Source organism: Epinephelus lanceolatus, chromosome 1 (assembly GCF_041903045.1).
Source record: "Epinephelus lanceolatus isolate andai-2023 chromosome 1, ASM4190304v1, whole genome shotgun sequence".
Classification (NCBI taxonomy): domain Eukaryota; kingdom Metazoa; phylum Chordata; class Actinopteri; order Perciformes; family Serranidae; genus Epinephelus; species Epinephelus lanceolatus.
This window is the reverse complement of record NC_135734.1, coordinates 12,490,918-12,508,359: the sequence shown is the minus strand read 5'-3', so window position 1 is coordinate 12,508,359 and position 17,442 is coordinate 12,490,918. Positions and strand designations below refer to the sequence as shown.

Genomic DNA, 17,442 nt, shown 5'->3' with positions numbered 1-17,442 from the left:
TCTAAATGTGTTCTAATTTACTCATGTTACCCATTACACAATGGTTCTAATGGGTTATAGTTAATGTTGTGGTGACAGACATTTTGCACCATGAGTTTGTATACATTTTTAGTGTATATTAGAGTGTTGAACATAAAGTTGGGTTGAGGTGAAATAAGGGAAACTTCCTGATTTAAAAGTCATCTCTTTGCCTTATTTTAGCAATTGGAAAACCTAAGCTTGCCACAATATATTTTTATAGTTCCATAAAATTAAAAAAAATGTTGTGAAATGTGAACTCAATGTTTTTATGTTTATATGACACAGAATTAAATGCTTAAACAACAACAATAAAAAGCTATGTTAACCTGATGTAAACTTCATGTCAGACAAGGGTCATGTGACACATTTATTTTGTCTCACGTGTACTTATTTTTTTTTTATTACTGTACTGTATTAAACTAAAACTTTTGAGTGCAAGCATATACATATATACCCACATGGGTATACACAGTACACCTGTTAATCGTCGTACCTTATTTTCACCGGCAGATGGCGCTAGATAACCGAGTATTATATACACTCGTAACGTAATGTAGGAACAGAACTCTGACCTGCTCAGTGCAACCACGTTATCAAGTATCGACTTAATTCAGTTTAGATGCTATCTATAATACAGGCCATGCTCTTCTTCACTTGACTTTTTCCTCTTAATTAAGTATTAGCTGTCTTCCAGTGGCGCCTGTAGGCCCCCTGTTTTGATATCGTCGTCCCAACTAGTATGAAGTCTTTATTTTTATAAGCAAACACGTGTCTGATTAAATACTTTGATTAAAATGAGAATAATTCGGTGGTATAATAGTTTTTGTGCTTTTACGGCATGTAAATAGGCAACCCTGTGACGTCTGTGTAGGTAGGTACGTTTTGAAGTACGGCATTGACCGCTTGGGCGGAGTTGTTATGTTGACAATGACAAGCAACGGGATATGCGGTGAACAAGGTGTCTTAGATCGAGCGCACCCAAAGTAGTAGGACAAGAAATGGTAAAAGACGTTTGGCGCGGCTGGTCGACAGACTGCAGACAGCAGAGGGAGAGGAGAGCAGGTCAAACCGGCGGTTCAGCTGCTTTCTAGTATTTTCTCTTGGAGAAAAGGCCGAGAGACATTCGTACGCTTACTAAGAGAGAGTTGGTGCGGTTTTATTTGGGGTCTTTCCTCATTCTCTCGTCGGCCGTCTATCGAAGCTTGCCCTGCGCAGGCGGACGGAAATACCTTGAAAATGCCTCCCATCGAAAATGACACCGGGAAGAATGAACTCAAATCTCGGATACAGCAGCTTATTGACACAAACCAAGTGATGGTTTTCAGTAAAAGCTACTGTCCGTATTGTGTCAAGGTAAGGTATTTATTTTATGGAGGGGGCAGAGCTTGCTTACGCCGGCCGGAAACTTCCATATTCTCCCGCGAAGTACACGGGCTTGGTCTAATTGCTGGTTTTTCCTTTTTACGATAATGCAGCCACCGACCTCGCTTCGCTGGAGGCTTAATGCCGTTTTTAACATGAGCCAAACTACACAAAACAACTAGCGTCAAACATTTTTAGCATACTTACTGTTTACACACTGTTTGCTGGAGATAATATCACCCCAGAGCCTCTTATCTGAATGTGGTTACTTCTTAGTAAAGTTAGCGCGTGATGCATAATTTATAGTTCATAGCTAACTTAACACCTAATTAGACCTCGCGCTTAAGGCTCATTGTCAGTTCGGCATACTTCCGGTTTACTAATGAACACTTGTTCCCTTGAAGTTCACACTTTTTAATGTGGTTTCTTGTAGCTAAATTCTGTTTTTCGCCAACATAGATTAAAGGCAGAGGGTGTTAGCTAACAATTAACAGGATTATATAATCTTATTAAAACAAATCTATAGCGTATTTGGTGACTAATAATTGTAATGACAGGCGTGGAGTGTTTCAGTATTCAGTTTAAAGGGAATCTGCTAATAGAAAAGGGCGTTTCGGGTTTCAGTGGTGTGTTGTGTATTTGAAAAATGATGTACCATGTGACTGAGGAAACTGATATATCATTTTGTTTGTTTGTAGGTGAAAGACTTGTTCAAAGAGCTTAAAGTCGAGTGTAATGTAGTGGAGCTGGATCTCATAGGTAAGATGGAGATGATTTCTTTAGTATGCATTGTAAATATAATGCTACAAGTCACGTTTCATTTTGTTACAGTCTGGTACATTAGTAACACTAACTTTACCCCATCTATTTATAGCATTTATATAGCAGTGAATGAGCACTGCATACATGTTTGACAACAGATCATAATGTAGATAACAAATATAAGTGTTTGACTCTATTTGTGAACAATCATAACCCATAAGTGGAGGCTGGTGTGTAAACAGATGATGTATGATAGTAAAACACAGCTGTAACAATATAAAATACGTGTTTATAGAAGCAGTTATGTTGATATTGTACCCTAATAAACAGTTAAACATGTCCTCATATTTGCTTACAACCACAGTATATGTCATTATATGTTATAACCATTTTATATTATCCTTATATTGTGCTTATTGATGCTAAGCAGCGGGGTGGAGGGGTTAAAGTGAAGCGTTATCACCTTGCTTAAATTTAAAATGCTTTGTCATGGTTGCGTTTGAATCCACACAGCTGCAAAGTGTCCCCCATTATATAGCGTGGATGTTGTCTTCCTGTGCAGCAGCACAAAACATGCTGAGTCACTCACTGAAGATACCTTGGCCCCGAGCCATATCTCTGTAACTCTAACCTGCTCTGTCTTGCAATTACAGTCTTGCTTATATGCTGAAGGAAGTAAGGATGCTGATGCTTTACGAACTTAATCACCATAAAGAATATGATCAAATAGAATATATATATAAACCAAGAGAACTCCATTTAAGGAAATTACTTAGTGTGTAAGCACTTAGGCCCACAAATTTCAGCTAGATGGACAATACTAAAATTTTGGGGAATAACTGCTGTGGCAAAATTTGCCCGCAAGAGGATATTTGACTTAACCACAGTCAGATTCTGTAAGACAAAGCCATAAATTGCTGCTGAGGCACAAACGAGTATTTCCACTGGTAGGGGAGTGCAGGATTTTAACCAGCCTCTTAGCAAGCAAAGATCCAGTTGACTTCCAGGTCTAATAAGTGGAAATACTGATATATTGTACATGTAGTAAGTGGCCATCATGTAAGCACAGAGAGATTTGGAGGTTTGCTGATACACAAAATGATGAACTCAGTGGAAGAAACATTTCATGCCATGTCATGCTCCCCCTTTTATTTGCACGTTATTTGTGTATCAATCAGTATGGTGGTGCTTTAGGCAGAGAATCTAAATGGATGCTTAATGGGGAAGAAGTACAACTGATACCCACTGAAAAGAAGATGAATTGAAGTAATTGTTAGAATTCAACCACCCTATTAACTTGCACTTAAACAACATTAACCCATCTGTCCAGAGGATGGAACCAACTACCAGGAGATGCTGCTCGAGATGACCGGACAGAGAAGTGTTCCGAATGTCTTCATCAACAAGACGCATGTCGGCGGCTGTGACAAAACAATGCAGGTGAGGAGCAAATGTTTGAATCTATCTGACTGTCTTAAAGAGATTTTCTTCTTTGATGCACAAAATCCTTGTGTTCTACATCGCTGCAAATCTTGCATATCTTCTTAATACATAATTGCCATGAAATTGTACTCAATTGAGTGGCTCATTCAGATGCCTTTTTACTGTGTATAAACGAGCCTGTTTGGACCAAGTTGAAGTTTAACCCAGTAGGATTTATTTGCATAAAAATATCCCATATTCCCTCCCCACTCAACACAGAAGAGTTCTGAGTAGATCTTTGTCACAGCAGATAAAACAGGAATGAAACGCGTTTAACCTAAACACTCAACAAGGAGTCATGCCAGTCAGCCATGGCGTGCATGCTATAGGCTCTTTCCACGTAACAACCCATAACCTGGAGCTTCTCGCACACTGAACTTGTAAGAACCCTTATAGTCAGGGGTATTGAAATAAAATTCAGATAGGTCCAGTTACTAAAATTCATCCCAGAAAAAGTCTGAACATCATGTCTTAATTGCGTCCCATAGCCCAGCCCACCCCTATATCTATGAAACAAAATCAGACGCATATATTTCTATATCCAGATAAAACCCTCACTCTGTCAGGTCCGCTAGGTAAGCAAGAGTGCCGAGTGCAGTGTAGTTGTGGGGCAGACAACAATGGGAAAGTGATGCTAATATTGGTTAATACAACAGTATTGTTAAATTACAGGAGAGCGACAGAGCAGAGGGTACATGAGATGAGATGGCATTGAGCCATTGATTCAAGTTAGCATTTGTGGCATGTACTGTTTTATGTGCGTAATTGAAATAAAGCGTAAGTCTGGTTAGGTTACAGGGTACATAGTATCATCAAGTTTTCTGTAGACATTCTTGACTCATTTCAAAGTGTCTGCTGGCTAATGCAGTGTTGCATATGATGTCACAATGGCTGGATAGTACGTCAGCTAAATCGAGGCCCACGTTAACAGGACATGGCTAAGAAAAAGCCTTGCCACAGCAAATAATGGCTTCGTATTTAGATAGCAATGCTCGTGCTGGGGCACGTGTGAATAATAACAGCTGTTGTGAGGAAGCTCTGATGAATATTTGATTGTTTTTAGTCATTCTAGCTATATTTGAAATGAGTTGTGCGTATTGTCACTACAGGATTGACCTACAGGTGCTGTATTGATGCAAAATTGTGTTAATGCTTCTGTCAGGCTCATAAAGACGGCAGCCTGCAGCAGCTACTGAGCGGAGAAAATGAATCTTACGACTATGACCTGATTGTCATCGGAGGAGGATCTGGAGGCCTGGCCTGTTCAAAGGTGACACAATTACACACACATTCACAGTGTTACCTAAGCTTGCATACAGACTGCAGAAACTTATTAGTAAATTACAGATTTAAGTAATGTTGCAGTAACATTGGCTCTGTTGGCAACAGGAAGCTGCTATATTGGGGAAGAAGGTCATGGTACTGGACTATGTTGTGCCTACACCAAAGGGAACAACCTGGGGTAAGATACTTCCACTTCCACATTACCTTGTTAGCTACAAGTGATGCTTAATACATTCAAATCTAATATGGTCTGTAACTGGCTATTTCCACGTGTTATTGTGTTGTTCTGTGGTGATCAGGTCTCGGTGGAACTTGTGTGAACGTGGGCTGTATTCCCAAGAAGCTGATGCACCAGACGGCCATGCTAGGCACCGCCATGCAGGATGCACGCAAGTTCGGCTGGGAGTTCGATGAGACAGGTGAGGGCTCAGAGCAGCGACCCAGGAGGTCACGAAGGGGGGACATCACACCAGTTTGGCGCGGTAAATCAGAAGCAAGCTTAGTCAACAGTGTCTTGTTGGCATTCCATTGATTCTACTGATGGGCGTCCGTCTGTCTGTCTGTACTCAGTCAAGCACAACTGGGAGACGATGAAGACGGGGGTGAACGACTACATTGGCTCACTGAACTGGGGCTACAGGGTTGCACTGAGAGACAAGAATGTCAACTACGTCAATGCGTATGCAGAGTTCCTTGAACCACACAAAATCAAGGTAACTGAGTACTTGTGACATAAAGGAACCTTGACTGTACTAGTGCAGACGCTTAACTGGGATTTCTAGTTGATTCTAGTTTAATGAGACTTGACAAACAGCAATTTCTATAACTACTATAAGCAGATTTTTCCCTACTGCCCAAGTTGCTATCCCAAAACTCTACACTAATCTTGATAAGCTGTCTGCTTTGAAATGTTGTCCAGCCTGTGGAGGCACCCTATTTTTTAGTTTTCTTTCTCTGGAACAGGCTTTGCTGAACATTTAACATTCATTTTTGGCTGTCCTTGTTGTTGCTTGCTTTTCTAATCTTTTTTTAATTTTTAAATCTTTTAGATTATCGCTCTGTATTCCTTGCTCCAACACTGTCTCAGAGCTTCTGTTTGTATTTTCTGACAGGCAACAAACAAACGAGGAAAGGAGACATTTTACACAGGGGCTACATTTGTCTTAGCCACAGGCGAGAGGCCACGCTACCTGGGCATCCCCGGAGACAAGGAGTACTGTATCACCAGGTAAGAACACAATGCCAGTCACATGGTGGCTCTAACACCACCAGCCCTATCTAATGACAGGCTGTGTTACTGGAAAACCCCACCCAAAGCTCATTTTAAGACCAGTAGGTGGGTGCAGCATGTGTCTGCGCAAGTGTCTCTTGCCCCAGTGTGTGATGTCTGAAAGCACAAACACACCCTTTAATGATCTGGACGCTTGTATCCTCTGCAGGTGGCTTTGCCTCAGGGCACCCATTAATCTCCCAGCTGTCGGAATTGTTTTGTAAGATTATCCTCAAGTGTGTTTGGTGATTATGCTGTTGTTTTTGGAAACTTACAAATGGCTGCCCACCTAGGCCCACAAAGCTTCAAACCAGAGGTTGTTTGACATAAGATATAACCTTATCCTGGATGCTTCTGTATTGACAGTATTTTGTAAGGTGTCCTATGGTGTTGCGTATAGTTAGGCATGGTCATTGTTGGCAGAGTTGGTCTTTAAGTGTGGAGAGAGGAGTGTCACTGTGGAGATGCTATGGCAGGAAGGTGTGGACAAAATTAGTTTTCAGACAACAGCAGCATGTGTTGTACTTTGAAAATGCATTGAGACATTTGAAAGGTTATGGTTAGCTGTATAGCACTGCAGCTTTATGTTTTACACCCATTCTGTTTGATATCCTCTGTGTCCGTCTGTGGTTTTTTTTCCACCAGTGATGACCTCTTCTCGTTGCCTTACTGCCCGGGAAAGACCCTGGTGATCGGAGCATCATACGTGGCTCTGGAGTGCGGTGGTTTCCTGGCCGGCCTGGGTCTTGATGTGACCATCATGGTCCGGTCCATCCTGCTGAGGGGCTTTGACCAGGACATGGCCAACCGTGCCGGAGAGCACATGGAGGAGCATGGTGTCAAGTTCCTCCGCAAATATGTCCCTACTAAGGTGAGTATTAACTAGAGTGATGGATAGTGTTTTAATTGATTCAGCACTTTCATTCACACACACAGAAGCATGGCGCATGATTGTGTAAATATGGCCAGCTGCAGGTGAAATGTGTATAACCCATAAAAGATTATAGCTTGTGCATCAAGTCCATTTTTTAATTTTCCAATTTAAAGAAAGATTTATTTAATAATTTAATCTTAATTAAGGAAGCCTCGGTTTGTAGCAAAGGCAACTGGCAGTCAGCAGACTTTGAACCTTGAATTGTACAGTATCAGATTTATTGTCGAACCCTCTTGCATCATAAGTTTATCTCCCATCTTGGCATTTGACATAAGCATAAAGACCCTTTCCCCTCTGACCTTCCTGCATCTGTGTGTGTCAGATAGAGGAGCTGGAAGCGGGCACTCCAGGCAGGCTGAAGGTGACGGCCAAGTCCACTGAAACCGATGAGATCATCGAGGGCGAGTACAACACTGTATGTACTGATCTATCCGTTCCTATCTGTTATTGATTTTATTGTTGTAGAATACTTTGGAAGTTATTCGTGATGTTTTTTGGGTAAATTGGGTGTTCAATATGAAATAAATAAAAAAGACATTTTTAAATAATTAATTATTCAAATGAATTTTGTAAAACATATAAATGGACCAACAAATTGTAAAATAATTGAAGAATTTATTATGAAAATGTTGTAACACTCATTTTTATAATAGCTGGATTTTATTGGACATATTTTTTTATTTCATTGTGAACATTTAAATTCAAAATATCAATTTTCAAAAGTCAGTTTTTGTTTCATATTTTTTTGTTTTACTTCATGTCACATTTAATTTCATAATAACACTTTTTATTTCATGTCATTTTTATGACCATGGTGTTGTCATCACTCCCCCCCTCTTTTAAACACGTTATTTTTATCCCCAAGAGTTTTATACAGTCAGGCCCTACTGAGCTGTGGTTGACTCTTACTTAACCTCACCCTGACCTCTTTGCCCTAACCCTAACCACCTCTGACCTTGACGTGTCAATGTAACGAGTACTAGCCAATCACTGCACAGTAGGGCGGGATAAGGAGAAACATTCTTGAGGGAGAAAAAGTTGTGCCTCTTAAAATAGTAAGCTACTAAAATTAGCCAGCTGGCTCCTGTCAGGTAGAGCAACAATAATGGTAAAGTTATTTTGACTCAACATCTGGGCTGTTGTTGTAAATAAGCACAGATAAAGTTAACCTCTTTAGCTTTTAGCGTTAGAAGCCTACGAATGCTACCAACCTAGCTGACTATCTAGCCAGGCTGGTTTGTGATCTTGAATTATCACTCCGTATCAGAGTGAAGAGTTAATGTTAGCTACCTGTAGTTTTAATCTGCAGAGTTGTGTGTGTCTTTCTCTGAGGAACATCTTGAGAAAAAAGCTAGCTGCTGCCTTTAACAGTTTCTTTACTGTGACATTGAGTAATAATAAACGTTCACAACCCTGCCTAACTAGTCAGGTAGGTAGAACAGACAGCCTTGTTAAACCAAACACAACAAAAGGAGTCATTAGTTTCTGTGTCTCTGTGTTTATTTACAGTAGCAGTTAGATAGTTGATTCAGAAATACTTTGACATTGTTGCTCCAGCTAACATGCTAACTGACTAAATGTGGCAGCAGGTGGAGCTTGCTTTCTCAAGAGGCAGGGGATATGTGACTGGCTGAAAGATGAGAAGGCTTTTTCTACATGATCAGTGAATTTCTGATTTTGATGTAATTTGTTCTTTGCCATTTTTATGTTAAAAACCAAAGCTAACAATCAGGTTTTAGTGCCAGTCTCAAGAAGCAAGAGAGCTACCATGTTGTTCTGATGTTAAGCTGTGACACAGTGTTGATATCAGACAGTGGAAAATGATCCAAGAGTGGAAATATTCCAAGTAAGACATTAATATGTTGCAATACCTTTTTCTTTTCTTTAGTTTTTACCTCTTGTGTTTTGTCTCAAGCCTCCTGTTCAGCCATTCTTGTGTAAATAAAATACCAGCAACTTCCTTGCAGGAATGACTCGAGGACTTCCTTTAAACTACAAGCCGTTTCTTTGTTCTGCAGGTGTTGATAGCAGTGGGCCGAGACGCATGCACAGACAAGCTTGGCCTAGACAAAACTGGGGTCAAAGTCAACCCCAAGTAAGTTTATTATCTCATTGTATATATTTTTTTCACTACATACTGGTATGACCATCCCTTTACAGGGGGTGGCCTGTGCCTTTAAGACTCGTGGTACAGTCATGGTGATTCAGCAGTTATTGTCATCCCACGGCTCTCTGCAGGGGTAGTGTGTGAGCGCGTTGAGGGATTTGGTACGGAAAGAGGAGGGGTGTCCTGTACAGAGTATCAGCTGCTTTGTAATGCCATAAAATGAATTATCTAAATCTAAGAGCGTTTCATGCTGGTGTCATTTGATACATTGTCTGCTTTTATAATTAGGCTCAGTTTGGGTTGATGGTTTGCATCATGCATTTTCTATTGTTCTTTTTAGTATGCCTTAATTAGAAAAGCAGCGTTAAAGTTGTCTTATAAAGTTGTATGTTTGCAGTTGATGATTTATTCCAACATTAGAAACATTGAAAAAGTGGCCTTTTCTTTGAGGATGCTGTCTCGCCTCTGTTTTGTGAATGACTGAACGGTTCAGCCTAGGAGGTCAGCAGGGATTAAGACAGCATGAGGCCAGCTTAAAAGAGCACTCAGTGGGTCACATGTACCCAGTCTTATGACCTTTATAGTATTCTGATGCAGCTGACACACAGCCAGAGGACTCACTGGGTTCAGGGGCCATCAGCAGGTTTGCTTGTTCTGCTGCTGTACAGTGTAAATATATGGCTTATATAATACTACAGTTATGTTTCTCCATCCTGCCCCACATGACCGGAGGGGCACTTGAATTGATTTCTGCCTTGTGATGGATACACAGCTGTTATGTTGATCCTTTGCCCAAATATCCAGTTTACCTACAACATGTCAAATAAGTAGGAATAAATACTAACTAGGGATGTCCCGATCACATTTTTTTGCCCCCGAGTCCGAGTCTGAGTCATTTGATTTTGAGTATCTGCCGATACCGAGTCCCGATCCGATACTTTGGCAATGCAGTAAAATTTTTTACTGTAGATTAACTGTATCATCCCACTATTTTTCTGTTCTTTGTGCTCTACTAGGGATGTAACAATATCACAATCTCACAATATTACAATACTGTACCCCAATAACAAGCCCATGACATTTATTGCAGTATTGTAAGACATGTCATGATATCAAAACCTCACTTTATGATAATAGTACAGTAGCTCCACGGTATAATATTAATTCCATTATCCATTAGTCAACAACAAGCACATTTGGTCAAAAATAAAATAGCTTATCATGCCTTTCTCAATCACCAGCCTCTTTCCCTTTATCCCTCCCTCACCTGCCAAGCGCGTTGCACCGAAGGCGCGCCGCTGGCGTCGCTTTGGGTTATGAGCGCACATGACGCACGTCTACAGTAAAAGTAATGGGTTTGAGAGTGCAAAAGAGCTACATCTGAACGCCCCCCATGCGGCCCGTCTTGCTTTAGACAAATAGGGAAAACCCTGACATGTATCTGATATGTCATAGGCCTATATCCGATCCCTGATCGGGATGTAACTTCCGATTCCGATCGAGTCTGAAACCACGTGATCGGCCCCGATTTCCGATCACGTGATCGGATCGGGACATGCCTAATACTAACACTGAGTAAAGATTGTTAATCACAATCTGCTCTCTAGGACTGTTTTGTCAGCCAAAATAAATGTAATTCTTTGGTACAAAAAAGGCATAAAATATAAATAAAGTATGGTTTGTTCTTCCTCACTGACATCTCTCTACGTCCTCCAGGAACGGAAAAATTCCAGTGAACGATGAGGAGCAGACCAGCGTGCCCCACATCTACGCCGTCGGAGACATCCTAGAAGGCAAGTGGGAGCTGACACCTGTAGCCATCCAGGCTGGCAAGCTGCTGGCACGACGCCTCTATGGGGGCTCAACAGTCAAGGTACATTGGCACTAGGAGACACTTAGACCTACCACCACAATAATAACTCATATAAACACCAAAACACACAGTCTATAACAATAACAAAGGGGAAGTCAGGTGTTGCAGCAGCACAAAGATAGAAAAAAAAGTCCAGATAAAGGGGAAGTAAAAATAAGTGATAAGAGGTATATGCAAATAGAATAAAAATAGAATTGTGTGATTGATTTGTCGTATCCTGAAGAGAAATTTAACAGTGAAGTACATAGAAAACCCCAGCCCCACTTGTCACACAGATGATCCCCAATGAACTGTTTTTGTCACATTCAGAAACATAAGTGATGATTTAGGTGTGCTGCAGTAAAAGAGGTGAATCTTTTACAGTTTTTTTGCCTTTTTTTATTAGTATTTAATTTGGATTATAGAATTAGAAGAATTAGTTTTTAGTTTGACATTGATACCTTTTTTGATCTCAGGTGTATCTCTCTGAATCTTCCGTGAAAACCTGATCTGCTGTATTTACTGTAGGTTATTAAAATGCTCTGGAACCTTCCGTAAAATGCACCACCCTTCAGTTATCACTGGAATATTATGCGACATGTGCCAACACAAGACTTAATTTCCCCCGACAAACAGTAATTAATTGTGCATGTTTGTGCAGTGTGACTACATCAACGTTCCCACCACTGTCTTTACCCCACTGGAGTATGGCTCCTGCGGTCTGTCAGAGGAGAAAGCCACTGAGCTCTACGGGGACGAAAACCTCGAGGTAACACACACACAGTCATCTGAATAATTTATCTATCTGGGTCACCTGAGTGTGAACCTTCTGAGAGGCTGGTGTTAAGTGCATCTCTAAGACCAGAGCTCTACTTTATAATATAGCCTCTCAAAATCAGTGCAGTTTACATGAATAGATTCAGCTGCAAACATTTTTTCAATCTTTCCCCTTAATTGGAAACCCCTCACTTGTCTCTAAAGTCTATACATATCTGACTCAATCAGGCATGTTGGTAAATGTTTATGCTCTCACATAGGCTGAGGTGTGTGTGGCTGCATTTGACCAGTTAAAGAACTCATCCAGTTAGATTAGTTTTTCTATGGTTTCCTGCAAGATGATGCTTGCAGCCTTAATGTGCCTGTTACATGGACGTGTTTGTGCATGTAGATTGGTCAGAATACCAGCTAGAAAGAATGTAGTGTATAATTACATATTTTACAGCAACATGCAGCCCTCAGTCTCTGTGCAGCCAGAGGACTGACTGCAGATTTAGTTCAACAACAGAACATCCTTATTTTTAATGTTTAAGGTTCGAACACACAAAAAAAATGCCTATCTAAGTATAATTAATGTGACTGAATGTTGAGCTGATGTTATTAATTGCTTATATTAATGTGGTTTAACTGTTGACACTGTAAGTGGCCATCACTGTGTTTCTGTATTCAGGTGTTCCACAGTCTGTTCTGGCCTCTGGAGTTCACTGTGCCCGGCAGAGACAACAACAGATGCTACGCTAAGATCATCTGCAATAAACTGGATAACGTACGATCGTTACTACTTTTACATGCAGTATCATGTCAAGTCTGAGCCTGTAGCAACCAGGAACTTGTCCCTCTTGTTGTGTCACGTGAATGATCATATTGCTGTAACTCTGTCACGCTGTAGGATCGAGTCATTGGATTCCACTATCTGGGTCCAAATGCTGGAGAGGTGACGCAGGGCTTCGGCGCAGCCATGAAATGTGGTGTTACTAAGGAGCAGCTTGACGGCACCATCGGCATCCACCCCACCTGCGCTGAGGTAAGAAGTCAACTCTGCAATTATTTGCCAAACTTTAATTTTATTTATTTGTTGTTGTTGGTGGGTTTTTTTTTTTTGTTTGTTTGTTTGTTTTTTTGTACCTTCATTACCTCAGTGGTGTGTGTTCTGATTTGGACTGACTTTTGAACAGATCAATTTGAAAGAGCTCTTAAGTGGAGAAGTAGTCGTTATCTTAAATACCAAAAAATTTCTGAAAACTGTGACGTTTTTTGTTACTCTATCAGACTATGTTTGCCCTCTTGAAAAAAACTAACAGTTACAAGGACATGTTACTGTGAAAATCCAGCAAACTTTCTAAAGAATACAAAAAAAATTGCAGTAGTGCAGACAGTGCAGTAGCAGAGCTGAGATGATGTGGCTTGGTAATGTAGCAGGGCTCAGTACCTCCTCTTGCTCCTCATTCAGATTCAGGATAGTTTTTAGCAAATGAATAATGGCTGTTTATTCTGTTCATGTCCAACAGATTACTGCGCGCTCTAGAAACTCTATCCCCTCTCATTACTCGCCCAAAAACATTGTTAGAAAACCACTATGAGCTATATTTTCCTCTGATTCCTCATGTTTCATATAAACATCACATCCCAAATACAGTTGAAGTCAGGGTGAGGCTCAAAACCAGAGAACTAATGCGTGCGTAACACACTCACTGACCGTTGCCATGTAAACGTGTCTTAGTTTAGAGTTGGACTGTGGGTAGTGTGGCTAAGTTTAGGCTTAAGTCAGTCTTTATTTCTGTGAAACTATCTGTGCCTTTTTTATGAACTTCATTGGAGTCTGGATTTAGTTTTCAGTTTGACATTAGTCTTTTTTCTGTTTTGTAGTATCAAGCTAAAATCTAAAAAAGTGTCAGAACTGTTTAACCTGTATGAAACCAATTGAAGAGCAAAAGGAAGCCTGGCCTTGAGATCCATGTGAAATATTTTTGTGAAACTGGCTCCAGTACTTTACAAAACATTTCACAGCATAACAAAACACTGCTGTTTTTCACAGCATATTGCAATAACATTGTGTTGACTAACCAGTGAGAATGAGCAGGAAATGACAAAATGTCACAGTGCAAAAGGCTTTTTGCTCGACAAACATGCTGAAATTAAACAAGAGGCGGTGTATGTACTGTATGTAGATGTCCTGCCTGTACATGGCAGGTTGATTTGAAAGATCTGAATTTGCATATATGTGGTGAAAACAAAACAAAAAAATCACTTTGCACTTTGATTAGCTTTGTCAAGGTCATGAACATTTGCTTCCTGCTGAAATTTTTCCTGCTCCCTCACTCAGCTAGCTTTTCACTCTAAATCTGTGTGAATGATCTTGTTGTGCCTGACACAGATTTAATCAGGATACATAAAACAGGGCAGCCACAGGCAGAGGCTTAAAGTATTAACATGTCTGTTTTTAGAGGCCTCACATTCTTTTTATCATGTAGTAGAAGAGCCTTTTTAATCATAGTTAGTTTTCTGCAGATTGTAGGTTAAACGAGTATTTAAATTTCTATTCTGTGTGTCCACTGTGCTGCACGCTGTGCATGAATTAGCTTAATTAAAGATCTCAGCATTTCACATTCATTATGTTAATGTAGCAGGGTGATAATTGCAGCAAATTAAGCTGCTCAATTGCCTTGTTTCATGTTTTACATTACTGGCACTTCCATTTTTAGTACCAAGTTCGGCACACGTATCTTTATTTTGGACACTGTTAATTTAACCATGTTGTGCCTGTGTCCATGTTGAAAGTCCTTTTTGTGGAGCAAAACATCAAACCACAATGTTCACTTAGAAACCTCTTTCTTGGAATAGTGAGTTTTGTACTTTACAGTTGTTTAAGTCCAGTTAGTTCAAAAGATGTCCATTGGGTGTTCTGAAACTTGTGGTTAAAGCTGTGCCCCCTGACATGTGTGTTTCTCCTTATCCTTTTAGGTCTTCACCACTTTGGAGGTGACCAAGAGCTCTGGTGGAGACATCAGCCAGGCCGGCTGCTGAGGTTAAACCCTGCTAGTTTAGCGGGCTGCTCTCATATTAGACTCTCTTACCAACCCCTCTCATCTCAGTTCAACCTCTAAGCTCAGCTTCACCTCCAACTGCTCAGTTTACAGGGCAGTAGTTTCTCAGGACAAACCTAACACCACGGCCAGCGTCTGGATGAGTGAAAGCACTCATTTAGGCTCGCTGAGAGCTCAGAGGTGACTGAAAGAAGTCAGAGCTGAGGATGTGTAAATCTCCAGCTCTGGCTGAGGTCGTTTGATATGAGGGCAGCCTGCTGAACAGCGGGGTTACTCTGCTGATGTTTCTACTGGACTCCAACAGTGTGTCTTTCTCAGAGGAGCACCATCACACACACTGCCGCTGAGTATGTGTGTGTGTTTGGGCTGTTTGTGACGTCCTGGCCCGTAACCTGAATTACTAGGTGGGTGAGGATCGATGTATCTCTGCAGAAGCACCTGATGGTGGCCCAAACCCTTCGTCCAACCCCCAACTTCAAACACTTCTCATTCAGCCTCAGTACACAGATGGCATACAGACGGAAATTGACTTTAGTGAGACAGATTTAAATTGGCACACAACCAGGGTTTGAACGGATGCACGGCTCTGAATTTGGTCCAGCTTGTGATGGAAACTTAATATTTAATCAGGTCTGTCTGAGTGTGTATAGAAAATATGTTGTCAACGTCTCTTCTGTTGAGCTTTCATCATTCCACACATATTCCTCTTAACATGTCTTTAGGCTGAATCTGAGGGTGATACATGTAGCTATCAATACCTGTCTTTGCTGTGTGGAGGGGTTTCTGCCTTAAAGAGAACTCCCTTTATCTCTACCAAAGTGTTTATCGAAACAAGTCTTCACAGAGATCAAGAGCCGGCAAACCTACACCTTTCAAACCTCAATGTGCTGCAACAAAACACTGTCAGACAAATTCAATGGAAAATACATTATGGATTGTACTGAAAATTGTGTTTAAGGAAAAAAAAAACATTTTCACAAGTTTATACTAAATTAATTTAATGCTTGTTTGTTGCATCTTGCTGTTTGACTCTGCTTTATGTGTATGTACAAGATATATTCAATCTTCTAGAGGACAGTGTTCTGACTGCTGTCAGTGAGTGACATTGGTCATCTGTATAAATGACTTGTTCATTGGTGTCAAACCACTGTAGATTTCTTCTCTCAAGATTTAATAAAGGATGAATTCACCTCCAGTTTTGTCTGAATTTTTTACTTGTGGAAAAATAACCTCCCCAAAAATGTTTTTCCTTAGCGACCTGCTTGTCACATTCTTGAACAAAAGCTGATGACGTTACTCTGGTATTTTCTTATTGGCAGTCCTAAACTGGAAAACAGGGAGGACCAGAATAATATGTGATCTGGCTCTGGTGCTGCAGGGCAACAGGAGGGTCCTTGTTATTTAAGAAGTCATACAAACAGTCATACATATTACATTTTGCTATTAAGGTTATCTAGTGTGTATATAATGAAACCTGTTGCTAAGTGAGTGTGATTACACTAACTGGACCACTGTAATTTAGCACATTTACAACAACCAATAAAGACTTTACATGCATCCCCTTAACAGCACAAAAATAATACTTTTATAGGTGATTGCTGTAAATTTTTACATTGGTTAAGACTCTTTAAGCTACTTCTTATTTGTGGTAATCGAGTTTATAATATGTGTTAATATTACAAAGATTTAGACTATGTTGTGCCATGTAGAGCCCAGGATGAAAGTGATCAATGCTAAATAAGTAGGGTGTTACAAAGTGTATGAAATTTTAATGACTGCACTGAGGGAAATATATAAATTAGTTATATAGATAAATTACTTAAGAGATTAGTTAAACTGAATTTACTATTGTCATATTTTTTTTTTAATTACACCTTATTGAAAACTGAAAAATAAAAAGGTGGTCATCAGAGAGCAAAAATTGTCAAAAAAAAAAAAAACAACAATAGAAAAACAAGTGACAAACTGAAATTGACCGAAAGGGAAAAAAAGATGGCATTTATATTTATGGCATATTATCAAATAACTGGTCATAATGAGACTTATTATTAAAAAAAATCTATCAAAAAAAGTTTAAACAGGGATGATTTAGCAATTTTGGATCTTTGTTTATTAATTTTACAGTCACATTTTACCTTTTTTAATCTTTAATGTTTCATGTCAGTGATGTCACTGCCTCTCACCTTTTATTCAATCACTTGCACATTAGCATCTGCTTATTATAAAATAACGTAACAGAATGAAGGTGCCCTTGGGAAATGTTCCATCATGAAATTAAAGCAGACCACTTTAACATTTGTAACATTTCAATAATGAAATAAATATTACTATGATAAAATAACGTCAAAATAATCTGTTGAATCTTAATAATTTCTCCCATTATTTCATAAACGATTGGTCCATTATTACATTATTTTATATTAGTTCATGTGAAACATTTTGGAGTTCATGGGTCCAGGGGCTCTTGTGTCACTCACGTCTCACTCTGCAACACAGCTTAAATAACAAAGACATGAGGTGGTTGGATGTTTTGAGTGCTGCTCATAC

The 17,442-nt window shown here is 39.9% G+C and overlaps 1 protein-coding gene across 2 annotated transcripts; it reads left to right on the top strand.

Annotated features, from left to right (window-relative positions):
* Window positions 1-981: 981 nt before the first annotated feature.
* txnrd3 (thioredoxin reductase 3) lies at window positions 982-16,090 on the top strand. Of its 2 annotated transcripts, none has more exons than XM_033626908.2 (16): window positions 982-1,374; window positions 2,082-2,142; window positions 3,476-3,585; window positions 4,790-4,897; window positions 5,017-5,089; window positions 5,211-5,330; window positions 5,482-5,624; window positions 6,024-6,139; window positions 6,827-7,052; window positions 7,438-7,530; window positions 9,134-9,210; window positions 10,939-11,095; window positions 11,736-11,843; window positions 12,522-12,617; window positions 12,741-12,875; window positions 14,813-16,090. In XM_033626908.2, exons 1-16 carry the CDS (start codon window positions 1,258-1,260, stop codon window positions 14,873-14,875), a joined length of 1,803 nt encoding a protein of 600 aa, XP_033482799.1. In that variant the 5' UTR covers window positions 982-1,257; the 3' UTR covers window positions 14,876-16,090. The 2 variants fall into 2 exon arrangements, with proteins under 2 accessions (XP_033482799.1, XP_033482798.2); XM_033626907.2 differs by having other exon boundaries at window positions 1,031-1,374; window positions 5,211-5,393.
* The last annotated feature ends 1,352 nt before the right edge of the window (window positions 16,091-17,442 follow it).